Below are 26,641 nucleotides of genomic sequence, written 5' to 3'. Positions count from 1 at the left end.
CCTCACTCTAGATTTGCTATACATTTTTATTTTCCCCGTTTTTATTTGCTTAGCTGTTTTTTTCATACTTTTCTTACTTCTCCCAAATTGCTTTTTATGTGAAAATTAAAGCAACTCTGGCAACTTTTATTTATTTATTTATTTTAACTCAAAAGCCTGTGATGATAGACACTTCTCAGTATAGTCTCAGCTCCTGGAATTGTTACACTTTGTATCTGAAAAAAATAAAGTCCAACTTTATTCCTCATAAATCTCTCCTAATCTGAAGTATTTCATGAGACTTCAGTAATGTCATTATGTTTCTGCTCAAACATTTCAATTTACACACATAATGTTTTTATAACGTCTCTGGAATGAACGATATCTGTTACCTCTCCCAGTTTGTACAACCCGTAAGCAATTAATAGAGAACTGAAAGAGAAAAGAAAGCTGCCTAATAAAGGCAATAAATTAAACGGTGCCTAACCACAAATTCCTAAGAGTTTTTAAAATGAAACAAACAGAAATAAAAACCTCAAAAAATATTTTTTAATCAAGACCCAGGAAGGAGCCGAGAGTTCTGAGTGTTTTGCACGTCCATGGTAACAGCACGGCAGGGCCGCTGGCAGGTGGGCACAGAGGAGCTCCTGCTGCTGCAACTCCTACTCATGTGGCCACTCCTGATCTTCCATTTTGCAAGGAGAAACCCTCCTGGAGGTCACCCACCCTGCCAACCTAGCACTGCGAGCCCTTACAGCTTCAGCGCGAGACAACCCAGCACCTCGTGACAGCCTTGAGGAGGCTGAACCTCAGTGCCATCCCACCTTTCTTTACGGTCTTCCCTCCCATTTGACACCCCCATCTTTTTGCATGGTGCAGCTCCCTTCGCCAGTGTCTCCTGACTCTAGGACTGACCCTCCTGCTCTTCTTCCCCAAGCTCTTTTCTTTCATCCCTGCACCCTACTTCCATCCCTTGTCTGATCCTTTTAATCAAGCTGATCTTCTCCCAATTAAGTCCCTCCTTACCATTACGGATTCCTGGCACAACCAAAATGTGGCCAGGCATTGCACCGTTCACTGTGGTTCAGTATTCTGCACTTTCCAACTTGTGTCTATCTTTTCCAGGCAGACTATAAGCTGTTCAAGCCCGTAACTGTGTTTGCACAGGGCCTAGCACAACAGTTCTCACTCCCAATCAGCCCTTTCCTGTATTAGCCAGCGTAACACAAACAGCATGTGTTGAGTAAGAATGAATCAGTCCCTCTTTAAAGTATTTCAGAAATCTGGAGGAGTTTGATAGAGGATCTAAAAATAAATAAAAGGGAGACGAGGTAGAAAAAGAAAGAAAACAAAATGGAGATGATTCTCGCTGAAAGCAGCATGGGTAATACCTTCTCCTTTTGCTTGCTTCCTCCCTCCATAAGGTCAGGCTAGAAGAAGCCATATTCTACTCCTTTATTCCATACCTAACAATTTTCTTTTTTTTTATTCTAGATTTACTTTTTGTTTTTTTCTTCTCCAATATGGTGTTTACATGCAAGAAATAAAATTATTTCATTCTCTTACTTTCCGAAGAGCTAGACTGGGATATCAAAGGCTTGTCATTTACTATGCATTTGCTGTCCACCAAATGATATTAAAATTGTTACCACTTCTTTTCCTCATCTTCCCATCTACTAAAAGTAGGAGGTCACATCATCAAAATTTATACTTCCTTCTTAATTTCAGGCTCAAATAGTTCAGAGTGCCTTAAGGTAACAGACTGCAACACTCTAATCGCCAAATACATGGTGACAAAATCTTTTTTAATGGGAAAGGTATGTTCAAAGTGATACACAATGGTGGGGAAAAAAATCAAAAAAGAAAATCAAAAGACAAACACCCTCAGTTGCCCACAGATCAGGATCTAGTGACAGGAAGAGTAAATCAGGAAGTAAATTCTTCTTGAAAACAAATGTGATGTAGAGAGCAGCAACTCTGCTTTGTAGTACTCACATCTTTAGTGCTCTTCATAGTGGGGTTAAATGAGGGTGTCCACATTAAATACTGCCCACTGTATGCACATGTGTGTACATGTGCTATCTGGCAGGTGGTCTGAACAGCTTCAGATGCAACTCCAGTAGAACTTCAAGCACAAGCTGCTAGTGGCTTGAGTGGCAAATAAAAAGACTTCATTCACCTGCAGCGAGCAGACCTCAAATCTGTCCATGGGGCTGCTCTTAGTAGACAGAACATGTTCTGGACCACGATTTCCCACGTGGCCATCACACAAAGCATATATATGTATCATGTATATAAGTCATGGTATCTTTGCATGACAGGTATCATATGATAGTCTGCCTATGTGGAAAAGTAATATTAGAAAAATACTGAATTTTTCTCCTCCTTCAAAAGAGATGAAAAGCATTTTGTAACCAGCCAGCTCCTGACTGGCAGCTGATAATCTGGGTTTGCAAACACTACCCCCATGCCTGAGAAATCACATTGTGTCACTCGACATGGAGCAGAGACAAATTACTGGTGTGTCAAGGGCAGCAACAGCCCACCCTAGAGGCTCTCAATCCCACTTCGCATGTGAAGTGTGTTTCTTGCTCTTCTCTCAGTAAGCCCCACCACTTTCCCCCAGCTGTTCCCTGCGCAGGCACATCTGTGGGCCCCCATGACCAGGAGGGATGCCTCCAGTTTCCCTTCTGCAAGACACTAAGCAAGCTACCAACTAGCCTGCATGTCAACAGGATTACTCATTTTTTAAAAGGATAAACAAATAAATAAAAGAAACACACAAAGAAGTGCTTTCAGGTGAATTATGAGCAGATCATTCAACGCTTGGCAGTATCAAGCATCTTTTCTGACCCTGGATAACCTAGTAACATGCCAAAGTTGGATGGTGGGGGGGGGGAAGGCATGAAATTGAAAAAAAAAAAAATCTATATTATTTAAAATAATCTTAAGAGTAGTACAGGATTTTCTTAATCACAGTTTGATTAAAAATAATACCATAGCAGGAAGGTCAGGAAAACAACCGAGAATACCACTTGCCTGCAACTATCGGAGGTGGCTGCCATCCATACGGCTGGAGCATGTCCCTTGATGGAAAAGGCTCACCATCAAGAACAGCTAAAAAAAGCCACAGCAGAGGAGAGCTAACCACAGCACTTCTAGGACAAAATGCACTTAAAGGCCATACTGAAACATCTGATTTTAACAAGAGTGTACATGAGAGTAGAATTTGGCCTATATTCTACAGACCTTAAGCTTAGAGGAAGGAAAAAGAAAGCCTCCTGAGTTAAAAGGGCAATCTCCATAAGAACAAATCATAGGGTTTGCTGGACAGAAGGACCCAGGCCCCTAGAAAATAATACAAGGGCAGATGCAAGAAATTTACACACGAAAAAGAAAATTGAGAAAATGAATTCATTAATCTTGGTTTATGAAACTTTCCTGTATTCTTTGCTACCTTCTTTTGAATTAATTAGAAATCTCTGTCACCGGTATATGAAAAAATGCCCACTTCATTGATATATTGATTTTATTTAAATACACTGTGTAAGAACAAAGGATAATATTACCCTCAGTCATAAGATTAAAAAGGTCCTTATTATCCAAGCAGCAACCCCTCTAATTAACTACCTCTTCAGCTGTAACATTAGCGCATAGAAAGTGTGGTGCCCATCCTCCTGGCCAGTCAATGCAGATGTACCCATTTTCCAAGAGGCACCTTTACCGAGGCCAGTCAATTTGCTGCTTCTTCATCATCCAGTTAAGAAGATAAGCAGCAGTCTGGCACCCCAGGAAACCCACATTTTCTGGTGTTGGCTAGTAGCAGCATTTAAGCCAGTCATTTTAACCAACATGTGAGAGAAATTGCTGTGCAACTTAAACTCTCACCTTGCACCGTGGCACAACGGCTCAGAGCTTGCACTGAGGGAAGATCTGGGACAGGGAAAGAGATAAGGTAGTTCCTCCTGCTAAAAATGAAGCGTTTCATGCAGAGAGCGCAGAAGAACAGCTTTGCTATTCGAAGATCATGGGAAAAGGGTTTCAGTGTTTTCAGCCTGTCTCTAGAGAGCTGGTTTTCCATCGCCACAGTTTCCATTGCACATTACACCAGTAAAACACAGCAGCCCCGTTTACATGCGGACAAAGCCACCGTTTTGTCACTGCATGTTGTACCAAAACTGCATGGAGAGATGTTTCAGGCAGCAGCTGACAGATTTTCACACACAGTTAAGTGCACTCCTATAAAGTAAGTGAGCTCTTTTTTCAAATTTCCGAAATAAACACTAGATGGGAAAGCCCGCTTTTGAGCCTATTAAATAGGCAAGTAATCATGGCAAAACTATTTCAGTCAGTCAACTTGTCCCTAGGACTTTTTGGAGTTGTGGTTTATGGAAAGGGCAAGAAAGCATTAAAAAATAGTGAGGTTCTTGCTTTAATTTAAGTTTCTATTCTAGTGTGCACCCAATTTGTCCATTTGGGCCTTGATCCAAGTCATAGAAAATGAAGTTTAAGACCATGCTTGTAACTTTTAGGGACAAACAGATGGGTTTCATTTTTTTACAATTTCAATCCTTTGGCTCTCTCTTCTCCTAAGTCTTACACTTGGAAAGTTATATTGCCTCAAAGTGACAGCCCAAACCTCAGCTTTCCTAAAACCACGAGAATTTTATGAAAGCTGCTTAATGACCAAAAAAAAAAAAGCTTCACCACTTTTATTCATTTGAAAAATATGTAACTATTAATACATAATCCTGGAAAATGTTGCTTTGCTGCTGCAGGATCTGAGGATCTACAGCCAGAGGAGAAAGCACAACACTAACTAAATCCTAAAAGAACCTAGCTAAATAAATAAACCCACCCTCTTTCCGAATGGGTACAGCTGATTACTTCATCAGAGGTGGTCTTGAAAACGAGTTCAATTCTACAGATAACTATGTTCTTCGCAAAACAAGAATTGAAAACACAAAGAAATAACAGTTTGCCAAACAAAAGAAAAAAATCAAAGCAAAACAAAGCACAAGGTTAGTAAGGAAAGACTGGTTAATCTCACATTTCTAAAAGGGTATTATAAACAAAGAATGGTGAATAACAAAAATAAAAAATGATACAAAAGTGCTTAATAGTGTTCTCTTAAATATTTACTTTGCTGCTATTTGGGGAATAATTTGTTCCATTTAGTAGTGTTGGACTCAAAGGACTGCTTTAATCCAGAGAGATTAATTACAGCGTTTGGAGTTATAAACACAAGTTTGGGAAGCAAAGCTGAGGAAGAGAGAAGAGAAATGCCTCTCGTACTGGTGATTAACAAGTTTCTGTGCTCTGGGGCTACACCACACAAGCTGTGCTCTTACTACACCTGAATGCTAAAGGCAGAACGCTGCATCGGGTGTCTATAAATCTGTGTAAAACAGGCCTCGAGATGTCCACGAAAGATACTATTATGCCGAAGAAACAAGCAGAGGTAATGGTGTTGCTATGGGTAACTAGGATACTTCTCAGGTGTCCTTCACCGAAATACAAATTTACCTGCACCTTATGAAGTCTTCCTGCAAGCTCACTTTTATTACTTGCACCAGAAACGCTGAATCAACAAGCTCTGAAAATAAGCGGCACCAATCAGGCAAAAGGCCTGATCCTTGCTGCATTTATGCGTCCGACATCCTTACTTGGATCACTCCTGGAGGCGCAAGAACGAGCAGATCCCAGGGAAAGGTAGCGGAGGGGAAAAGAGAGAAGAGCAACGGCGGGAAGGACCTTACCTAAGGAGGGCTCAGCTCCTCCCTCCTCCGAGCTCTCCTCGGCCCCCTCCTCGCCCAGGCCCGAGGTCGCCGAGTCCTCCGGGGCGGATGCGGAGCTGGGCGTGCTGGGCCCACTGACAGAGCCCGAGTCCCCCTCCTCGCTGCTGGACCCGTAGCGGTCGGGCTGCGCGGTCGTCCCGCTCTCGCTGCAGCTCCGCCGCTCCTTGCGGTGCACCCGGGAGTGCAGCACCATTTGGTGGTAAGTGCGGAAGATCTTGCCGCACTCGAAACACTCGGTGGACTTGTTCTGGGATGCCCGACGGCTCTGCCGCGAGGAGGGCCGATAGTCCAGGTCGCCCTGCGCGAGGAGGCAGCTCTCCCCCGGCTGCGTGCTGCTGCTTTTCTCCAGGCGCCCGCTGGCACAGCTCTTCTTCTTGGGGTTGCTGGAAGAGCTAGGCAAATCCTGATCTCGCTTGCGCTTCTCCTGGTTGACAAGAATATACTCCCTTTTATCCTTGTCGTAAGTCACATCCGCATCTGCCAGAGCCTCGTCCCATCCCACATATTTAGCATACTCAGATGGCTCTGCAACTTTTCCTTTGGTGGCCAGCTGCCAAGCTTGGTAGCTACTAACTGGATCCAGCTCGGCTACTCTTTTTCCAGGCTGTCCTCTTGTAACTCTATCTATCCCTACAGATGGTCTTAGATTCAGACACTGTAAGAAAAACTGCTTTGTTACAGAGGGGTTTAGGCTCCCGTCAATTAAGCCCTCAGCTTTTTCCCCTGTGCTGCTCCGTTGAGCTCTGTAGTGAACAACATTATGTGCTTTTAGACTTTCCATATTTGTAAACAGATTTCCACACTTGGTGCAAACTTCATACAGAGAAAGGCCAGTCACAATTGTTTCCTCCTGTATCACATCATTAATAGTGGCTATGAGCTCTAAATCATTTTTTGGTTTGTTTTTGCTCCCAGTCTTTGGGCCGTGCGACTTCATGTGGTTTTTGAGAAACCAGGGCTCTTTGAATCTTCTGCCGCAAATGTGGCACCCGTGATCAAATGATCCCCTATGCTTTTTCATGTGAGCTTTCAGAAACCAGGTTTGACTAAAGGCCTGACCACAGACTTCGCAAGGAAACTCGCCTGCACTCAATTCACTCTTGCAGTTCTCTGTACAAGCCTCCCCGTTCGGGACCTGAGCTGTTATATGGTCCTTCTCTATGTGGTTTAACAGCGTCTCTTCCCTCAAGGTCATGTAGCTACATAACCTACACTTGAACGGTTTGTGGACCTGATGCAGGTGCTGCTCAAGGTCCTTCTTTCTTTCAAATTTGTTTTTGCAGAAGGTACACTGGTGAGAGGTTAGCTTGCCATCCTCTTCTGCAGCCGCCGCCTCTGAGACCTCCTTCTTGCTGCTTCTCAACAAGATCTTGCCATTATCTACCCGGGTGGTACCGTTCAGGATCTTATTGCAAGCAGAGGTACTTTTAGTGGGGCTGGTGCACCCGCCGAGGCCCTCCGCAACTCCCAGCTCCCCGAGCTGCACCTCTCCCATCTCTACCTCGTGTCCCTGACTTAAAGTGCCTGTTCTGTGACTGCGAATGTGTATCTTCAGGTTGCCCTTCTGGGAAGCTCTGTGATCGCAGTAAGGGCATTTGTAGGGCTTCTCGCCTGTGTGTTTCCTCATGTGCTGGGACAAGGAGCTCTGAAAAGGGAAACTTTTACCACAGATGCAGCAGCTGTGGCACATGGTCTTGTCAGCGTCCATGTCGCTCTTGCTCAGCTTGCTTGGGCTGGAGGATCTTCGTAATTCCATTTCCGCCTCTTTAATGCGATCCATCTGTATTACTGCGACATGAGGTGGACAGGGCAGGCGGACACAAGCATGTCCGACAGCTGAGGAGGGCTGGATGGTGTTTTCAATCATACGGTTGCACAGAGTAAAGTTTTATTTCTTCATTCTCCAGGTAATGTTTCTCCTTTCAACTACTTGAAAGAGTCTGAAGGGCCAATTTATTTCTGTGTGTTCTTTAAGCAGGTGGCATAGATCACCTGAAACAAAAACAAAGATCACACAAACATACAAAAACTGTGTAAGTTCATTCTTAAATATATTTAAAGCTGTTAATATTTTTACTACAGTCTCCATCACTAGCCCCACATTCAAAAGTACACTATACTGATTTACTTCAATGAAAAAGCAGGAGCTTCTCGTTTGACTTTCTAACATGCTTGACTTCAATGGCAAGCACTCACTCGAAGTATCACTTGTAAAAAAAATAAAATCCAAAAAAAGATCAACCAAGAAAAAAGAATTTATTTCCATCTATTGACATCACACTGTCTCAAAAAAAGAAAAAGAACACCTTAAAAATATCTTTTCTTTTTAAATCCAAACAGAAGTGGCTAAAAATACACCTTAAATAAAGAAAACATTTCTTGAGGGGGTTATTACACTTTAAATCTGTGGCTTTGCCATCATGTATAATTTCATGTAAAATATTTACTTGCCAAAGATAAAAGGCTTTGCTAGAGATGTTAGCAAATATCATATTCCTGCTGGCAACTGCATTACTTTGCGTCTCAGACGGTTCTGCTGCGCTTGATGTGGCATGCACAGAACAGGCGCAGAGACTGAGTACACTTGGTACTTTGATTGCAGAGAAAACAAGAATGCAGAGTCTGACAGAGCATTCAGTATAACTAGAACGGATTTCCTGATGGGCAATGAACAACATCAACAACAACAAATCTAAATGTAAGATTTAGTCCCAACTTAGCAAAGTAAACTAAGTGTGCTTAGCTATCAGCTGATCTTAGAGGTGGGTGAATTATGTCAACAAAACATACAGGAGGAAACCACAAGAGTACCTGCCTCAATGAAACAGAACCTTACCCCCCAAAATAAACAAACAAACAAAACAAGGAGTGGCTTTGATTAACAAAACAGATTAATAAAGATTTAAAAACTCTGGTATGGCAACATGTATGATAACAACCATAACTAAATGCAAGGGCAACTATGTTTCTCAGCAATGCTAGATGCAATACACCAGCAACTCTGTGCCTTGAATATGCCCCAAAATGAATGGTTAGACTTTAATACATTTTTTTTTCAATTACCACAACTACAAAACAGAAAACTTCTCCCTTTTGTATCCTCATTAAGTACTACAAACACCACATGATGAAGATGAAAGAATACTGTATTTTCTAATAAACAGAACTAAATTATTACTACAACGCCAAGAAAACATTTAGCTAAACATATAAAAACAATAACAAAAGAATATATATTTATACATTTGTCACTTCAGAGACAAAACAAAGAGCTACAGTTGTGTATTTTAAGGCTTCTCATTGGATTCACCTCTGATTCTTCCTAATACGTAAATGAATAAATACAGTCTAACCATAGCAGCAGTACAAATCTAACAGAAAGCAAGGTTAAAAAAAAATCATCTCAGTAACATACTATATTACAACTTTATTATGTTTAAATTAATCTCTCTTATTTTCTACAAACAATTCGTTTCTGGCTTTGATTTTCTGCCTCTCTTGTATCTGTTTGGCATGTTAAGTGCTATCAGCAGTATCTACCCAATCTACCTTTTCCCTTGGAGAGTGAATATCTGAGAGATGTGCTACAAGCACAGTTTCATTTCTTAAATGAAGCATTTCTATATTATGACTAGGTTTAGAACTAACATATTAGCCTGTCAGAAAGCGAGAAAAAAAAGAGAAAAAACAAGAAAGAAAGAAAGAAAAAAAACACACCTGATCACAAGTTGAGAAGTATATACTAGCAAGAAGTTTATAAACACATCTAAATTAATCCCTGAAAACAGCAGGTTAGGACCAAGCTGAGGGGCAGCCTCATAAGAAACACCAGGGCTACATATACGACAGCAGCCACTCGGAAACCGGCAGGCTGTAGCTGTACTGGGAGGCACCAACATGCCCAACAGCAGCTAACCCAGCTCCGCTGCAGTGGAGCTCACTGCACTGGTGAATGAAACAATTCCGATGAAATTCACAGGCGTAACATCCTCATTTATTTGACCCAGCCTCTAGTTCTGCCAAGTAGCAACCCATACTGTCTCCTAATCAAAGACTTAACTTAAAACTCATTAAATAATAAAGAAAAAAAAAGGAAATAAATGAAATGGTAGGGTAGTATTTCTATTTTAACACAGTGGTATACTCGAATAAGCCACACATTCTTCTGAAATTTTCAGCACCAGGTATAAAATTAAAAAAAATAATAATAATAAGCATTGGAAGAGATTTTCATGGGTATTTTAGATGAAGTTTTAGCTGTTTTGTCTACATTTTTCACACCACTGAAAACACTGTTCATCATGACTTTTACCATTTCTTATTTTTAAGTAGATATCATTTTAAAATTCTAATTTCTATAGTGTTTCTTGTCTGAAAGTCCAAAAAGTTTTAAGAGACAAACCTAGGCCAACAGGAATGCTGTAGGCAACAATTCAGCATATATAAATCCAGTGCTTCTGAGTTCCTTTGTTTATTTGGCCACAGCTTTCCCATGTGCAGTCTTCACATATTTCACTTTAATTATTTATAGCATTTTCATTAATGAAGCTTAGTTATGAAAATGAGTATATGAAGAAAGCATTATTTGGAATAGGGATATTTAGCCAGTCACAGAAGATTCCCTTAGCCCCATAGTCAATTAGGCCTGCTGGGGGGGTGGGGGGGAGAAATGATAGATTTAATAAAAACTAATGCATTATTTGATTAGTCTGAAACACTTCATGGAGTGTATCATCTTCACCAGAATATCCTCAGAACATTGTTTTCACTTTATTATTTTAGCTTAGCCTATTATAACAAAAAGTTGAAACAAAATATTCCTAGATTTCAAATTATTCTGATATATCTAAAACTGACAAAGTTTTGAGACTGATTCCCCACAGGCAGAAATTCCAGGGGAGGAAGCGCTCGCCAAATCTCAGTTTTCTTTACATATAGTGCAGAAGTTCGCTTTAGGCTTTGGTAAATTGACACAAACGTATATGAATGACTTAAAACTCCCTCCTCACATCATTTGAGTGTCACTTAAAAATAATTATCTTAGAAGGGCTCTTTGCAGAGCAACAAAGCTCCTGATCATCGAAGAGGGGGGAAGTAAACAACGAAAATTTGAAATAAAAATGACAACTTTGAAAAATGCTTCAATTCAAAAGAATGAACATAAAAAAGGAAGAAATGAACACTTAAAAAGAACCCTATCGATAGGAAGTGAAATTTTAGTTAAATAATCCCCACCTTCCTATCAGCAATTAAACATTTATCCCAACCCACCAAAACAGCAGAAGAGATAGAAAGTGTCAACTGGTAACTCCAGACACTCACTGCGAAAGGCTGACAGGTACTGAAGTTTTCCAAAACCTAATTTTGTTTCTTTCTGGATAGCTACAATAACTAGAACTATTTTTAGTTTAAAACTCAAAATTATTCCAGAATATTTACAAATAACGTTCTTTCAGCACGCGTGGGACGAAACCACCGTCGCGGCATAAGGGGACCCGAATGGCGGGGCAGCAGCTCTCTCCAGCTTCGTTCGGGTACCAGCCGCTGGCGGGGGAGACGCGGTTGGCTTTGCCCAGCAGTCGCCCTGCTCCGGGCAGGGCGGGCAGCACCAACGCCGGGCTCTCAGAGGGCCTCTCAGCCCCTTTAAGGCCCTTAATACCATCATCTTTTATCCTCAGGTTGGCTACAAAAAAGTAAGATGGGAGAGGAACAGCAATAAAGATCTAAAAGACCACAGGGAATGCCTTCACGCAGCCGAAGGTTTTTTGTTGTAAAACTTGTTTTTGCACCTACCACCTCAAGGAAGGTTTTTCCCTTGACCAGCACAGCAACAGAGAGCCCATTTCATCCCAGGGGAGACCTCAGCCCCACCACCGCAACCAGCACCGCAGCGGGCAGCTGCCGCGTCCCTCAAGTGCTGCGAGATGCTCCCGTATCCTTCAGGTGAAGCATGGGTAAAAAATATAGGGGAGCAACACTTTAAATACACCACAGCAGCACTTCATAAAATACGTGTTACTCTACTCTTCGTGTCACTTATACATTCCTTAAGAGGACCATGTATGCTGTGAGGACTCCCCACAGCCAGCCAGCCAGACTTTCCTGAAGGCCCTTTTGTGCCACTCTGAAAAAAAACAGTGAAAAAGCACTAAAAATTAAAAAAAGAATGTGAAAAACTTGAAGAACAGAATGCAACACTGGAAAAATAATTCCAAATTCATTCTTGTGTTCTACTCAGGTACCAACATTTTGTGCAACTGAAACATGGAAGATGCAAGAAGAAAGTTACTTCTTTTACAACGTACAGAAAACTAGAAATGTTTTGGGTTTGTTTGGTTTGAGCTAAACCTGACTTTAACAAAATCATATTGTTTGGGTTCTAGTGTAAAGAAGGTAAAATGCTTCAGTAGGCAATAAACAAAAATATAAAATTTAGGAAGCTACCCAGAGCTTTTCAAATAGCACAGCACATATTTTAAAATAAACAACTTTCAATTTGGGTGCGAGTATTTCAAGTCCCATTTGAAAGATAAATGCACTGTAGAAATAACACTCCTTTAATCTCCAAGAGGTCTGAACGTACAGTGCAATCACTCCATCATGTTCCTCTGCCAAAAGCAATAATGACTTAAAAAAAGCAAAACAAAACAAAACAGCACTCTGTGAGGCATGATCTTGTGGAAAAAAACCTTACTCAAATTCTTTCTAGATGAAGAAATGACAGGATTGAGCACATTAACATGTAGGTGAATTTGAGAAAGTTGCATCTAGCAAAAAACTGCACCTGGAAGACCAGATCTTTCCAGGTCTGGAAAGGCTCCGATCGCTCAGCAGAACGGATGTCGCTAGTCACAGCCCAGCACTAGAGGAGAGCTAAGAGCAGCTGGAAGAGCTCCTCCTTAAACCCTAGGCCCATCCTTGAATTCCCACCCAGGAAATCCTGGCATCCTGTGATCTGTGGACTAAACCTGCATTAGGTAAAGGCAGCACGGCTCTGAACTGGTTTTCTGAGCATAACCTAAATTAATCCAGTAAGAAGTTACCGCCAAACCCCAGAACTCATTACAAAAAGCCAACTGTCTAATTTTCATATGTATTCAATTATTAGAAGTGGCAATCTTAACAACAGACTGAAGTTTGTTTAAGCCTGCCAAAAATTGACAGGGGATTTGGGGGGGGGGGGGAGAAGCTCCTGAAAAAACAAACAATTTCTGTTGGTGTAAGTTCAATTCAGCTTATGTTTTCAAAAATCCTTAAGCAGAATTTCGCAATACTTAAACAAACAAACAAACAAACCAGCTGAGGAAGCTGTTTCCCTTTGAAAAGTTTGCAGTTTGAACACTGAAATATTATTTTGGGCTCCTCTGACTGCATCATATGTTTTCCGTGTCATTCTCCCTCCATGATCTAATGACATCTTGCAGCAGGCTTCAGAGAGGCAGCGAGGGCTGCGCGAGCCAAGCGGGGCCGCTCTGAACCAGCACCACACCCCGCGCAGGGGAAAGGATGCACCGGAATAAAGATAAAAACACTAACACTGGGTAAGCTCGAGGTAGGTACCTGCAGCGAGGTTAGTATCTCTCGAAACAGAAAGTCAGCAGCACAATAGAAATGTCCATAACCCAGTTTTCCGTGCTTCCTACAGAAGCAGTTCGGCGGGGGGAGGGAGAGGGGAATATTCTTCTGCACTGCTACAGGGTATGTCGAGAAACACGGAGCTGTCACCCACTCAGTACATATTTTGTGTTTTAGTATACTGTGCATGTTTGTGTTCTGGGAGACAAAGAAATGTACTTTATTAGTTACACTGTAGTATTATAAGCAATGAATTAAAATATATCATTAACATCCAGGACAAGCTTTATCTCGCTGCGAAAACAAAGGGACTATTCTTTGAACAAATTGAGGGGGAAAATCCCATAATGACAATGAAGAGTTCCTCTCCCTAAAAACTGTTCTGTACTAGATTAACAATTACAGGCTTATATTCTACAGACTTCGGTCGCGAATAGCTGCATGAAGTGATGCATTCACTATTGGGAAAGTAAGTACCATTGATGACAGGCCTTGGGGCTTCTGCTGTTCTCAGACCAATCAATAATCCATTATGAACAAACTACATTTCCACTCTAATATGAAGAAATGAATAAAAGGGAACCAGTATCAGTAGTACTTTCATAGGAAAAAGAACAACAACACAGAAATCACAAAATGCCACCATCACAAGACTTAAGCTAGTGGTGATATGTAACACTGACAGAACTACCCACAATAACCCTTTATTTTAAGGCAGTTACTAGAGACCACTATATTATAGTCTAAAATAAAAAGCGTATTTTAAAGGTAAGATTCTCTCAAGGCTACTTATTCTGGCTGCAGGACAAAATAAAAAAGCAACATTAATCTTTCAAGACAAAGAGGAGAAAATGAACTTCATTCAAATATGTAAGTTTTGGTCAAACTATTTTCTAATGTAACATAAATAAGAACTTCTAATTAGAAATAACTGTCCAAATGTGACTGGTCAACCCTAGCTGGACTTCGCTGCAGCAGCTGTGTTATCATCCAGCCAAGAAGCCCTGAAATTGTTTTCTCCTCCCATTGTTACTTTCACATTCTACAACACAATAGAGGAGCCATTTAAACAGTAAAACCACAGCGAAGTTCAGCATCCACAGTCAAATTCCTACCTCAAGCTCTCAATACAGCACCCTAAAGCAGAAGGGGGAAAAGGGTCTCCTGAAAAAACGACAAAGTATTTTTTTTAAAAAAAAAGTGTTACTGATTTTTGATGGGGTAGCCATAAATTAGATCCAAAAGAAACACCGAGACCAATATTATTAATGCATAATGCAGTCTATGTCCTTTTTCTGAAATATAAAGACTAGTAGTTAAAGTTGACCTCACGGGGGGAAGGGAGGAGAGGAATATACAATGTGATTATTGATCAGCCCTAGAAAAGCCAAGAACTGAACTACTGCAGATGTGATTTTTTTTTCCTAGGGTCATTAATGATATATGTTGGAAAGTCAAAAGCACTTATTTTGACGTGCTGTAAATACCATTGCTAATTCTGAATATAAACATCATTCTAAATTCAAAAAATCCTTCAGAAAAAAAGACTCCATTTTACTTCAACAGCAGTGTATTTTCCTATTTTGCCACACCCACACAAGTGAATTACTTTACTGTCTTAATATTTTCAAGTACTAAAAAGTGGAAGAGATGTCCATAATGCTGATAGTATCAAAATAAAAATAACCGATTTCCAAAAAAAAGCAAAGTCCCCTCAATCCTGTATATCACTTCCTTATTCAAATTGATGGCATTAATGGTGTCCATTCATGCATGTCTATGGAGATGCATATACATATGTAGAGCACAGTATTTTCCCAGCATCCAAGAGTGCTTTTATAGTTAATGATCTTGTTAGGGTTTCCACTGCAAACCGATTTATAGGGACTTGTAACATGGCCATTTTGAATCTGCAGCACAGAGGCTGATTTCAAACTGTGCAGGCAGGATACTTTCCTGCCAATATGCTCCATTATGTTCTGTTCAGCTTATATCTTTAAATAATAATTAAAAAAAAATGTATGTACAGTGTCATGACAAATGAATATTTAATTATTTTCACATTAACTACAGAAAAATAGAGACTGGATCTCAGCTGGCATAAGATCCTGTAGCTCAGTACACACACGCGCACACACACACGCTTTCTCGATCCCTCTCTCATCTGCCCTTATCAAACTACATACAAACCACATGCTCAGCTGCTGTAAGAGCATGTAGTGCCATGATATCAATCTGCATCAACTGAGAAACTATACCATTAGCTAAAACTGGAATGCTTTTATGCTCTGTCAATCAAGATTTGAATGGGCAAAAAAAAAAAAAAAAATGTGCCTAATTAAAAGTGAGCATTTTGAATGGTTGCTTTCCCACCCTAGCTTAAGCTACACGGAGCAACACTGTTGTTAAGTGCCCAAATTCCTCCCTGACACAACTAACAATTACAGCAATGAGGAACGAACTCCAGTGCCTTCGTACACACATACAGCACTGTAACAGCTTACCCACAGCAGATCTTGAACGCGAGCAGCTATGCATTTAATACAAAACAAATTTACTCGCTGCAGTTATGTGTGCAGCAGGTCAACAGAAGACGATTATTTCTATGATATGCTGCTACAAAATAAGCTGTGTGGAGAATTAAGAAATTCAAGGTAATAAGCTGGTTTCTCTTTATATATCCTACTGCTCAAATTGCTATAGTAAAATCATTACCTTATAAATACAAGCGTTGCCAAGCATTAACCTGTTAACAGATTTAGAATTACAGCACTGTTGTTTGATTAACTATTAAAGCCTTAGTGTAATAAAAAAGATTTCTGAAGTAACACCAGCAACTGGTAAGTTGTTTGCTTACTTTTTCTACACAGTATCATAAAAAATTGTAAAACGCTGGAACAAGTTTTTGGGCTAACTTCACTGTCTCTTTTCAAAGTTCCATTTTTAAGAGTGTAAAAAGATCTCATTAAAAATGTAAGAAAGAAAGAAGAAAAGGAGGGAGAGGCAGAGATAAGAACTGTGCCCTGGAATACGAGGAGACATAATTATATTCAGTAAACCATAAAAACATCCTGTTAAACATTACCTTCCGAGGTAGCACTGTTTAGCCCAGAAAAGCAACACAAAATCTGCTCACTAATCACGTAACACCCAAAACTCAGTTTTGTTATTGCCATTTGGGTTGGGTTGGGTTGGTTGAGTCTTTCTTTCCCCCAAATATTTTACTGTAAGCTTTTGTAAAGCACAAAACAGAATGGACTAGGTCTATTTTAAGAAGATTTCTTAAACGTTTAAGAACTTAAGCAGGTGATTAAGACTTTCAATCACAGTTTTTCCATTCTCTGCAACATTTCTGAATGTCAAGCATCCAGAATATGCCCACACCAGAACACAGCCAGTTTCTGTGCACTTCAGAGAGGTCCCAAACTGCTGCAAACTGAAGTTCAGTTTACTTCAACTGTGAACTAGGACTCCCCGCACTCACACACAGCTTTGGCTGTGTGTCACAAGTCCCAGGCTATGCTGAATGCAAAGCTGTAGATAGCCAGTGCCTCAGAAACTTTTTCATTTCACCTTCTTATTGCTAACAATACAGAGTACCCTCAAAGATCACTTGATCCACAGGCAAAACTTGTGATGAGGAGCTTATCTTATACGTGGTAGTACGACAGATGATCGCTTAGTAGTTTAAATGAGGAATCACCAGTTTGTAAATTCACTACCAATGCTGAAGACCAGAAGATGCCTGCTGTTGTTTCCTTATTCAATTGAGTCATTTGAGAGTTTTCCACAGTTCTCATCCTTGAAAGCTACTTCCATTGTGTATGTGATAAATCCAGCTGTGAGATATACTGAACCCTGCACTGGTCTACCACTGTCAGCAAAGAAAAGCAAACAGGTATAGCCTGACAAAAGCAACGTTACCATGAAGACTAAGCTGACTTACCTCCTCCCCCCCTTAAAAAAATAGCCCTGTATATCAAATGAATACAAAGCACAAGATGACTTTTTCTGGATTTCAAAGCTGCTAGCCAAGAGAAGAAAAACTAAACTTAAAACCGAATCTTTCGGCTTTCAGATGCTCTGCCTTGCTTTGGTACAAAGTGCTGAACTGCCTATGGGGAGCATCACTGCAACGTATCTCTGAGACACAAACTGGCTTCTATCAGCACAGGCAGGCATGACCAACCCTGGTAACTCTGCTGCTGTTACTGCACAGGGCAAGGTACGCTTCAGATTTTTGCATGTTGAGACATCACAGGTATCATATGATAAACCTCGACAACTTTTTTTTTTTTTTAATATATAATGACTCCGCTTCCCTTACGTAAATAGGTGTAGATATTCCCTCTTCCTTCCTTCAAAGCCCAGTCAAGGGCTCTGAAACTACTGGACTAATCCCGTATGTACAGTGTACATATCATTTCCCCAGACATCCAAAGAAAGCCAGAGACTTACCTAACTGCAGTAATGACTCTGTGTTACATCCTCTACTCCAGCCAAATGAACAAAAAAAGGTCTGAGTGGGACGTCTAGCCCCAAAACCAATGCCAAGCTCATTTTTGGCCTTTCTGGCCAGCTTTTGCTATAGCAATGAGAACAGGAAGGTAGAGCATTGCACTGAAATCAGGAAAAAGCAAAGGAATAAAACCCACTCCCCACTCACGCTTAGAAACTCTTGTACAGCTTTGGTGACAAATACAAAGCAACTCTCAGGAAAAAAAAATTGAACCAAACAAAACAAAAACAACCCTGAAATTATCACTTAAAGGAAGCAAACCTGAAAGGAAAAAAATGTCTACTGCATAAGTTGTTCCTGGTTTGTTTATTTTTCCATATACTACAGCTTCCAAGACAGATCTATCAGTGGGTAAAACAAATATGAATTGCACACACCCTAAGATGCACAAAAAACATAAAATTGTTTGCATCACTAAATATTACAGTTACACTTTAATTATCCTTTCAAAGAAATGTAGTTATGTACCATATACACAACAAATACCTTCCGCTCTCAACTTCTCTTTGTAACAGAAGAATTCAAGACAATATTGTTACTATATATGTTCCACATCATCTTCCATCGTGGTATAAAACCTTCTCCATCCCACAAGACTTCTTTGGCACAGACTTTCTTAATTCTGCTTACCTATGTGCTCCACCCCACCTTCATCACCCATGCCGCCTCCCAGCTCCTGTTATCCATGCACACCACTTACCTGGCCTGCCTGTGAAATCCCTTCTGGATCCCCCAGCACTCAGCTAGCTTCCCAGAGCCGTTCCTATCCAATTGACATTATGCAAAGGCCACTTTTCACAGCTTCTCCCTTCCTTTCTGCTCACTCTTCACTCTCCGCTTTTGCAATTTCGCTTTCACAGTTCCCCTAAACCCTTCTGCTTCTTCCACAAACACCTCTGCCTCCTACTCCCTCTCAAACCTGTTTGGGCCCTTCGTGACTAATTCTGCCATTTAGGCTCCCCCTGGCCTGCATAACTTCAATCTCTGCTCATCGGCTTCCCATTCACAAACTCATTTCCACACATACTTAAGTGCCTCTGGAGTCAGGGCCTCCCTGCACACAGCTTTCTTCCTGTTCTCCTTTCTTCCTTTTAAAAACCCCTCTCAGTAAGTGTAACTCCCCATCTAATGCACTGCCAGCCATTTCAGAATCAATAGGAAAAACTAATTAGGCATCTCTTCCTTGTTTATTCCTCTATTATTCCTCAGCACCATAGTGTGCAGTCATGTCCCAAGTCCACCACTGGATTGTTCCATCTTCTGCTTCTGAATCTCCAGGGCCTTTGCAATCCTTCTTGCTCATTCTGCCCCCTTCCCTCGAAGACTTGCCCATTCATTAGGAACTTCTGTCTTCAGTTACTACAGCATCATCTCCAGCAGCCTAGCTCATAACTTGTTCCCCTTGGTCTATTCAAAAACCCTGCTGCTAACAGCATCATGCTTCCTAAAAATCAAAGGATGCCAACATACAGGTCAAATATCTTGCATGTTAGGTTCAAGTGTCATTCTTCTCCTTCAAGGACTGCTACACTTCCATCGTATTCTCTTTGTGCGGTCCGTGACTCACTCTCCCTTGTGCATCTTTCATATAGTTTTCCCATTTATGTCCTTGCATTTTAATGATGCATTTAGAACCACTTTTCATTATTTTATCATATTAATCCCCATAATTTTTCCCCCACAATTAATTCAAAATTATATTCCAAAATTAAATCTATCACACACTGTTATGTTGTAACTGGAATGTACATTCCTTACGGCAGGACTTGAAACCTTTTATACAGTGTCAAATGTTCTGACTTCAAGTAATTTCTATGGTCAAATCATCATTATAAAGTCAAGCTTCACCTTTTCAAAGAGTCAAAGTTCCTCTTTTCATCAATAGGCAAAGCTTAAAGTCGAAAAACAAAGACTCTTTTCCATCAGTCCCCAAAAGTAAATGAATCCCCTCTTTTGCCTGCCCAGAATTCCTCTCTTATTGAGCCAAAAGGATCATCAGATAGTAAAGGAATAAACAAAGCATTAATCAAATGTCACTGATCCCAGTCCTTTCCTCCATGCTCACATGGCTGTCTCAGACAAGCTTCATGGCTTTTCTCTGGATCTCCTAAGGAACCCTGTCTCACACGAAACAAGTGGTGCTCACTTTAACCATCCTACTAACCAGCTTAATCGGGGAGCTGCAACCTTCCATGCCTTTGCCTTTCTGAAACATAGGTTTCCATTTTTCTGAAACACAGGTTTCCAGCCAGTTTTACCTACTTTCAAGATTGTTAATAACAACCAAACAAGAATATCAACAATTGTGTTTAAAGTGCCACTACATGTCAGCAAGAGAAACACATTTCCCTCCACTTTTTTCATTTCCCAAGCAACTAAGAAAAAGATGACTATGCAAAACATCAAATTAAAGTATAAGATTTCTAGTGGTGAGTCTCACATAACTGTTGTGTTCTTTTTATAGGGATAAGTCTCATACTATTCCTGGGAATAAAGCTTTGAATCAAAGGCTTTCCAAACTAACTTTATTCCAGCATGTGCATGTTGCTTTGCATCACACTTAGAACATTTCTGCAAATACAAATACTTCTTTGCTCTTTAGGGCAATGATTAAACAAGTAGATTTTCCACTGCAGAAGCACAGTATAACTGACTCTCTAATTCTGAGAGTAGAATTCGAGCCACACTGCTAAATCCTTAAACCTGTTACACAACAAATAAGCACGGATTACTGCATGACTGATTCATTAGGGGATGTGATTCTATTCCTAACACACAAACGCAGTTTGTTTTAGCCACGTATGTAAGGACTATTCTCGTATTTTGTGTTACACATCTTTTTATAGCTTTCACTTCTCTGTGTGTCATTCATTTATGACTCACCTATTCCTTTTCAATATATGTGTATACCTTGGAGGGTGCTAAATAATCATGACCTAATAGCATAGTATTATGTACTTGCTCTGTATCTAAATGATCGCTTGCATCACAGTTACTTGACGCTTCTTACTATCAAAATAAACCATTTATAACAACATATTATCTTTAGTACTCTATGACTACTTTACTGCAGTGCTAACACAGAGCATGTAAATAAAAAGGAGCAAGCTATGCTGAAATGAAGACCTTCCTATTTCAGTAGCAGCATCAAGCAAAACTAATTGAAAATGCCAGCCTAAAAATACATTTTTAAGCAGGTGTAATCTAATTTTGGCAAGTTTACAAGTCAGCTACAACATTTACTAATACTTTAGAGGATCTGTTTTTTTTTTTTTAAGTAGGCTTAGATAAGCACGCCTATATTTACTTCCTTAAGTAACAGGTACTTTCATCAAAGTCACTGTTCATAGACTGAAGAGAAGATTTCTTTGCTACAAAAACTTTGCCATATAAAAATCACTGTCTCAAAACTAGACTGGTGTTACAAAGCACATTCCTGAAGAAGAGCATACATGAGATGATTATTACTGGGGCTGGGTTCACAAATTTAGTACTGTACCTATAATCATTTATTTTCCAGTCATAAGGAAGCTTTTTTCCATTGAAATGTGAATTGTATTGGGCTTACCATCAAGCAGAATAACTCCTTTTAATGTCACACTCTTAAAGTACAGCTTCACTATGAAATGCTATCTATCATTCCTCACTTCATCATGCTTCTCTAATGATACTTTCTAGTACCTCACGAACTTCCCACACGTTTAATTCAATTTATTAATAAGTTCAAGGTGTCACTTGAAAACACTACCCAACAGCAAGTATGTTTAAAATCTTCACATAAAGCATAATAAAGATGATGATTATAGACCTGCCAACTGAGAATACTAAAACTCATGAGTCAAACACTCAAGTATCATGAGATAGCTAAAGGTTCAGGAGAGTTTTCTAAACATAACATAGCTGTGGATTCTTTTATTTGCCTTTTGAGCTTTTACAGGACACTCAGTAGCACCTCACGCTTCTTCCAACAACCACGAAGCCTAGGAGCTTACCTTCGTTTTGCAATCACCAGACAGCATAAAACAAGAAGATGGAGGAAAAAAAGTGAGTCTGGAGAAAGGATCCTTATCTTCTTTGATAAAATCTAAAGTAGAAATACCATAACATAAGTGAGCAGAGGGATTCCTTTATTCCTCCACTTCACCAGTAACACAGCCTTCTCAGAAGGCTAAGGCAGCTTGCCTATTAGTGTCTAATGCACGGGAACAGAGTAATCTCTCCACACATTCATTAGGTGGATGTCAGAAGTACAGAGCGTATGCAGCTTCCACTTACTCTGTGAGATTTACATGTACTCAAAAAGGAAAAAGGTAAACGAAATCAAACCGCTTTGTTTTGTTTGTAAAAAAAAACTGATTTTGGTACTGAACACTAGAGATTTGGGTTTGTAAATACTCTCTTTAATGCTTCCAACTAAAAAGAATTAAGAAAGCTAAAGATAAAATATCAGCTTGTATAACCAGGAAAGACCAGCCCAATCATAGTGCTATTTTAGATGCCCCATGATGTCCTCCCAAGCCCCAGCTACCTCTCCTGAAGGCCACGGGCCCTTTGTCGTATCTGCCAGGTGCCCTGTGGTGCAAATGTGGCACAAACGTAGCCAAGTCTTGAATGGTGTTAATATTCCTTGATCTTCTGCCAGAATGTTTCTAGCAAACTATAGCCCTGGATAAAATTAGGACAGAGAGTGATAATACCGTACGGCTAAAACAACTGCCTCTTCTACTCTGGTGAGCGTGCGGTACAGCGATGACTGAGCAGCCAAACCCACCGTGTCTCATTCAGTTTGGCGCTGGCAAAATTGGCCCGTCCTGGGAACGGCAGCTAAAGGCAGCTGCAGTATCCACTAACAACAAACCAGTAAGCGGAAAGATTAGACCTGACTTGACCCAAATTACTTGGTATCCTGTAGGAGAGAAGTCAGCAGGCCAACCCACTGCGACTCACCAAACACGGCAGAAAGTAAGGGCCTGCATCAGGATCTATATCACCATCTCTAGCAAATTAACAACTTCAGGAAGATGAGGCTTCCCCATACGCTGGAGACTACAAACCCAAAGGACTAATGTGGGGTAATTTTAGGCTCCTACCTTTGTGCCTCCTAGAAGGCTGGACCGCCACAGCCAGTCTGGCCCCTGAAGGGGTATTTGGGCAGCTCAGCAGCTGCTCTAGCTCCCCAACGGCTGCGAGCGACAGTCTGCAGCCAAAGAAGTAGCAATTTCTCAGTTGCACCCGTTTTCTCATAGAAACATGCCTAGAAAATTCTCTATGCAGGGGCTCATCCAAGGGGTGACCTTGGTGCAATACGGTACCTCCTGCATGAGGGAACTATCACTGTTCTCCAGGAACCCATTTATGATGGTTTTATATAGCTCTTTTATTCCATGAGGATCTCTCATCGCAGGGCGAGCAGAGAAATCGCCAGCTCATAGGAGCTTTAGGCACACTCAAAGCTTTTTTTGTTACAAACTATGAGTCAAATTCTAATCTGAGTCACATGGGTGTCAATCCAGATTTACTGCACTGACTTCAATGGAGTCACTACACATTTAAACAAGTACGAGAAAGGAGATGTCAGCTCTTCATTTTCAAGTACAAGGCAGTCATTTTATTTTCCTTATAAATTTAGAATTATATCTGTTTGCACCATGAAAGTGCAAGGCTTCTTTTTTAAACTCAGACTGTGTCTGCTATCTGCAGATCAGCTGGAAAATAAGGTCCCCAAAATTATAAGAAAATTCTCTATTTGCTTAGAGCTTCAACACCACCTAATTGCTTCAAACGAAGCTCAGCAGCAAGTGGACAAATTTACAAAGAAAAAGCCCATCTGGGGCTAAGAAAACAAAGATGTAGCTGTGACCTGTAACTTAGGAAATCACCCCAAACCCCTAAGCTGAGCCCCTTTGCTGCAAACTGGTCAAAGCTGGGAAAGCATCCCAAGAGGAGTTATCACGCAGGGCTCGCCCGTGTCTCACGCTCCTTCCCTGAGCACCTGCTACTGAGTGCCGTCGGAGAGACGATGCTGGAGAGCGTGAACCTCCAGCCTGGCCTACTTGAGACTCTCTTTTCATGACTATTAATATCAAATCTTAAGCTACCTGCTACTGCACAAGAAAAGGTTGTAGGCCTCTCTCTGTGTCAGCTCTTGTAGCACAGTCGCTTCTGGGTTAGGGGTAGGGAGTTTTTACGTGTGACCACAGAATTTCAAGCAAGCCTTGTCTTGAACAGCAAGTGCTACAGCCACCGAGTGCACACTGCGCATCTTTGGCAAAGCCATGTAAACACACTTAGTCAAGGCAAAGTTGGCTCAGTGCTATTCCTTTGCACGAACATACACGAGAGGTCAACAGCTTTTTCTGTAGAAAAGCTGGTAAGTACAACTTTCAAACTGAGAGAGTCAAATAGCACTGGCTACCCAGAACAGCTCTAAGAGAGGTACTCATGGCTTCCTACTGCAGCGGCTACCTGGGCCCTTCTGCGTTACAGCAAGCTGTCACGAGGCTTTCAGGGGACATTGCTTCACTGCTGCAAACCCAGAGGATGAACCTGGAAGCACAGTGGTTGTGCTTCTATCAAACGGACCTCAGCTTCGAATTAAAGCAAAATGCCTTATAGCTGCAAGGGAGGGAGAGGGGAAGCAAGGGGAAAAACATACCCATTTTATCACAAGAACTTGGCTTTCTTAAGTAATAGAATTTTAAAAGTTATCTGACATTTTAAAGGGCTTCAACACCCAAACAGCACTAGGTTTCTGAAGTGAATAGTGTACTAGTCCCAAGAAACATGGGAGATCAACTAGCATATCTACACACGCGCGCGCATCTTCAGAGGCTTCCTTGTAAGGCCAACAGTTTCTCAGTTTGATACAGTGAGACTCATCTGTAGAGATGTTGTGGCTAACACAAACAATTTGATTTCACTTTCCAGCAATAGCACAGCCATTATATTACGAATGTCATCAAAAGAAATTTTAATTATTTTCTAGGAGTCACTTGGTAGCTGTTAATGAAGGCAAACTGTTAGGAAAATCCTGCCAAAAAGAAGTAATGACCAGATCCGTATCAGTGCAACAAGGTCTAATTTAACTGAATCACTTGAAGCCATTAAAAAGAATAGGACCCCTCTACTGTGAGCATCTATCTGAGAGCAATGTTAAAGCATTCCTCCTAAGTACCTATACAAGTCTTCAAAATAACATACTTAGAAATCATGAAATACATGTAAATATTTGAGTAACACAAACAGTAAAGATTTTAAAGACTTTCCCATTTAAACCTCAAATTCTTTTCAATAACTTCTCTTTACAGCTTTTTCAAAACTTAACAATGTTTCCTGGAACCTAAAGTAAAACAAACTGTAGAAATGACGCAAAATTATAGATCTGCACTTTAATTATCATAAGTTAATAATGTTTGTCATCCATACTAACATTGCAAATGAAAACACCACATGCAAATTCTGAGACTTGTTTGCAATAGTTTTATGCACTTTGCCGCCACACCTCTGGGCTGGCAGCTAATTAAGGCAGTGAGTTATGTCTCATGTACTGAACTGTTGCTAGGCTATGTGATACTACGCCACAGCTACTTGTATTGCAGAAGTATCAATTTATATTCCAGCTTAGTTTTAACTACAGTCTGCAACTTTTTGAGAAAGAATCCACATTTCGCATTCATTTCATTAGATTAATATTATTCACAAACCTAAAATGAACTATGTTTCTGTAATACATTAACTTAATTGGAAAGCACAACCGAAAGAACAGTTTGTATCACCTTACATTTCCTTATAAGGCATCTGCAAACCAGAAATATTTAAGCCAGTACGATATCCTTTTGTGATAGAAGCACCTAAACTCGAAGGCACAAAACCACGATGTATCTTGAGCACAGCGCAAAAATACTGAAATTAAAAGCCATTTCATTTGTAAATGCTTCCTTATTAGAAGAACGCTTATTGCTTCACTGATTCATATTCCCATGTCTCCAGCCTATTGTTCAAGCAAGTGAAACAACCTCTATGCATTTTATAATTAAGTTATCTCCACGTTATTGTTACTGTTCTCCACTGGTGAAAGCCTCAGGAAGAAACACAGCTGTCGGGTGCTGAAGGCACTCCTCGTTTAAAGTACCTTCCCAAACAACAGAGAACAGAGGCCGAAACCAAAAGTTGGTCTCATTCAGCACAATAAAATCTTTCCAGGGAGACTCTCCGCAATAATCAAAATACACATCAAATCAGAGTTCTTTACTCATCAATTCTAGTACCCACAGGAAGATTTCCTAGGAGTGTTACAATTATTTTTATTGAATCACTTTCCTAAAGAAATGTGACCAACAACTGATAAACTACACATTCATATACAAGGTTTGAATTATTCTCTTAGAGCCTTATGTTTGTTCTTACTTAAGTTTGTTCTAACATTTTTTCAGCTAGCCAAGAAAAGCAAGCAGATGTCGAGGTCAGAAGAAATAGCTGGGTTCCAGTTCTGAGCAACAAAACCCCAGTTTAACAAAATTGAGCAATTTAAATGGGAAACTGGCTTGCTAGTACTGACTGCAGCTTTTCCATGAATGAAGAAGCAAAATACAGCAGATCTGCCCCCTTCTAATGTCCTCATGTTTCATCACTGAGGAAAAAAGCTTGGATTTGGTCTCTGGAGAAGATCTGGAAGCAGTTGCTGGTTTAATAAAGCATTCTTCTATGAAGCATCTGAGATATAAATTGCAGAGCAAAGTTCTGTTGCTTTCCTAATACTACAGTGCTTGTT

General features: G+C 40.5%; 1 protein-coding gene across 1 annotated transcript in view; it reads right to left on the bottom strand.

Moving 5' to 3' along the window:
* The window catches only part of ZNF516 (zinc finger protein 516), a 102,203-nt gene that overhangs the window by 51,831 nt on the left and 23,731 nt on the right, over positions 1 to 26,641 (bottom strand). Inside the window, exon 2 of the mRNA XM_062570055.1 lies at positions 5,739 to 7,769. Coding sequence (XP_062426039.1) covers positions 5,739 to 7,644 — 1,906 coding nt within the window. The 5' untranslated portion in view covers positions 7,645 to 7,769. The remainder of the gene's footprint in view (positions 1 to 5,738; positions 7,770 to 26,641) is intronic.

Source organism: Rhea pennata, chromosome 2, assembly GCF_028389875.1.
Source record: "Rhea pennata isolate bPtePen1 chromosome 2, bPtePen1.pri, whole genome shotgun sequence".
NCBI classification, from domain to species: Eukaryota; Metazoa; Chordata; class Aves; order Rheiformes; family Rheidae; genus Rhea; species Rhea pennata.
Note: the sequence above shows the minus strand (reverse complement) of the source record. Positions and strands in the feature narration are given on the sequence as shown.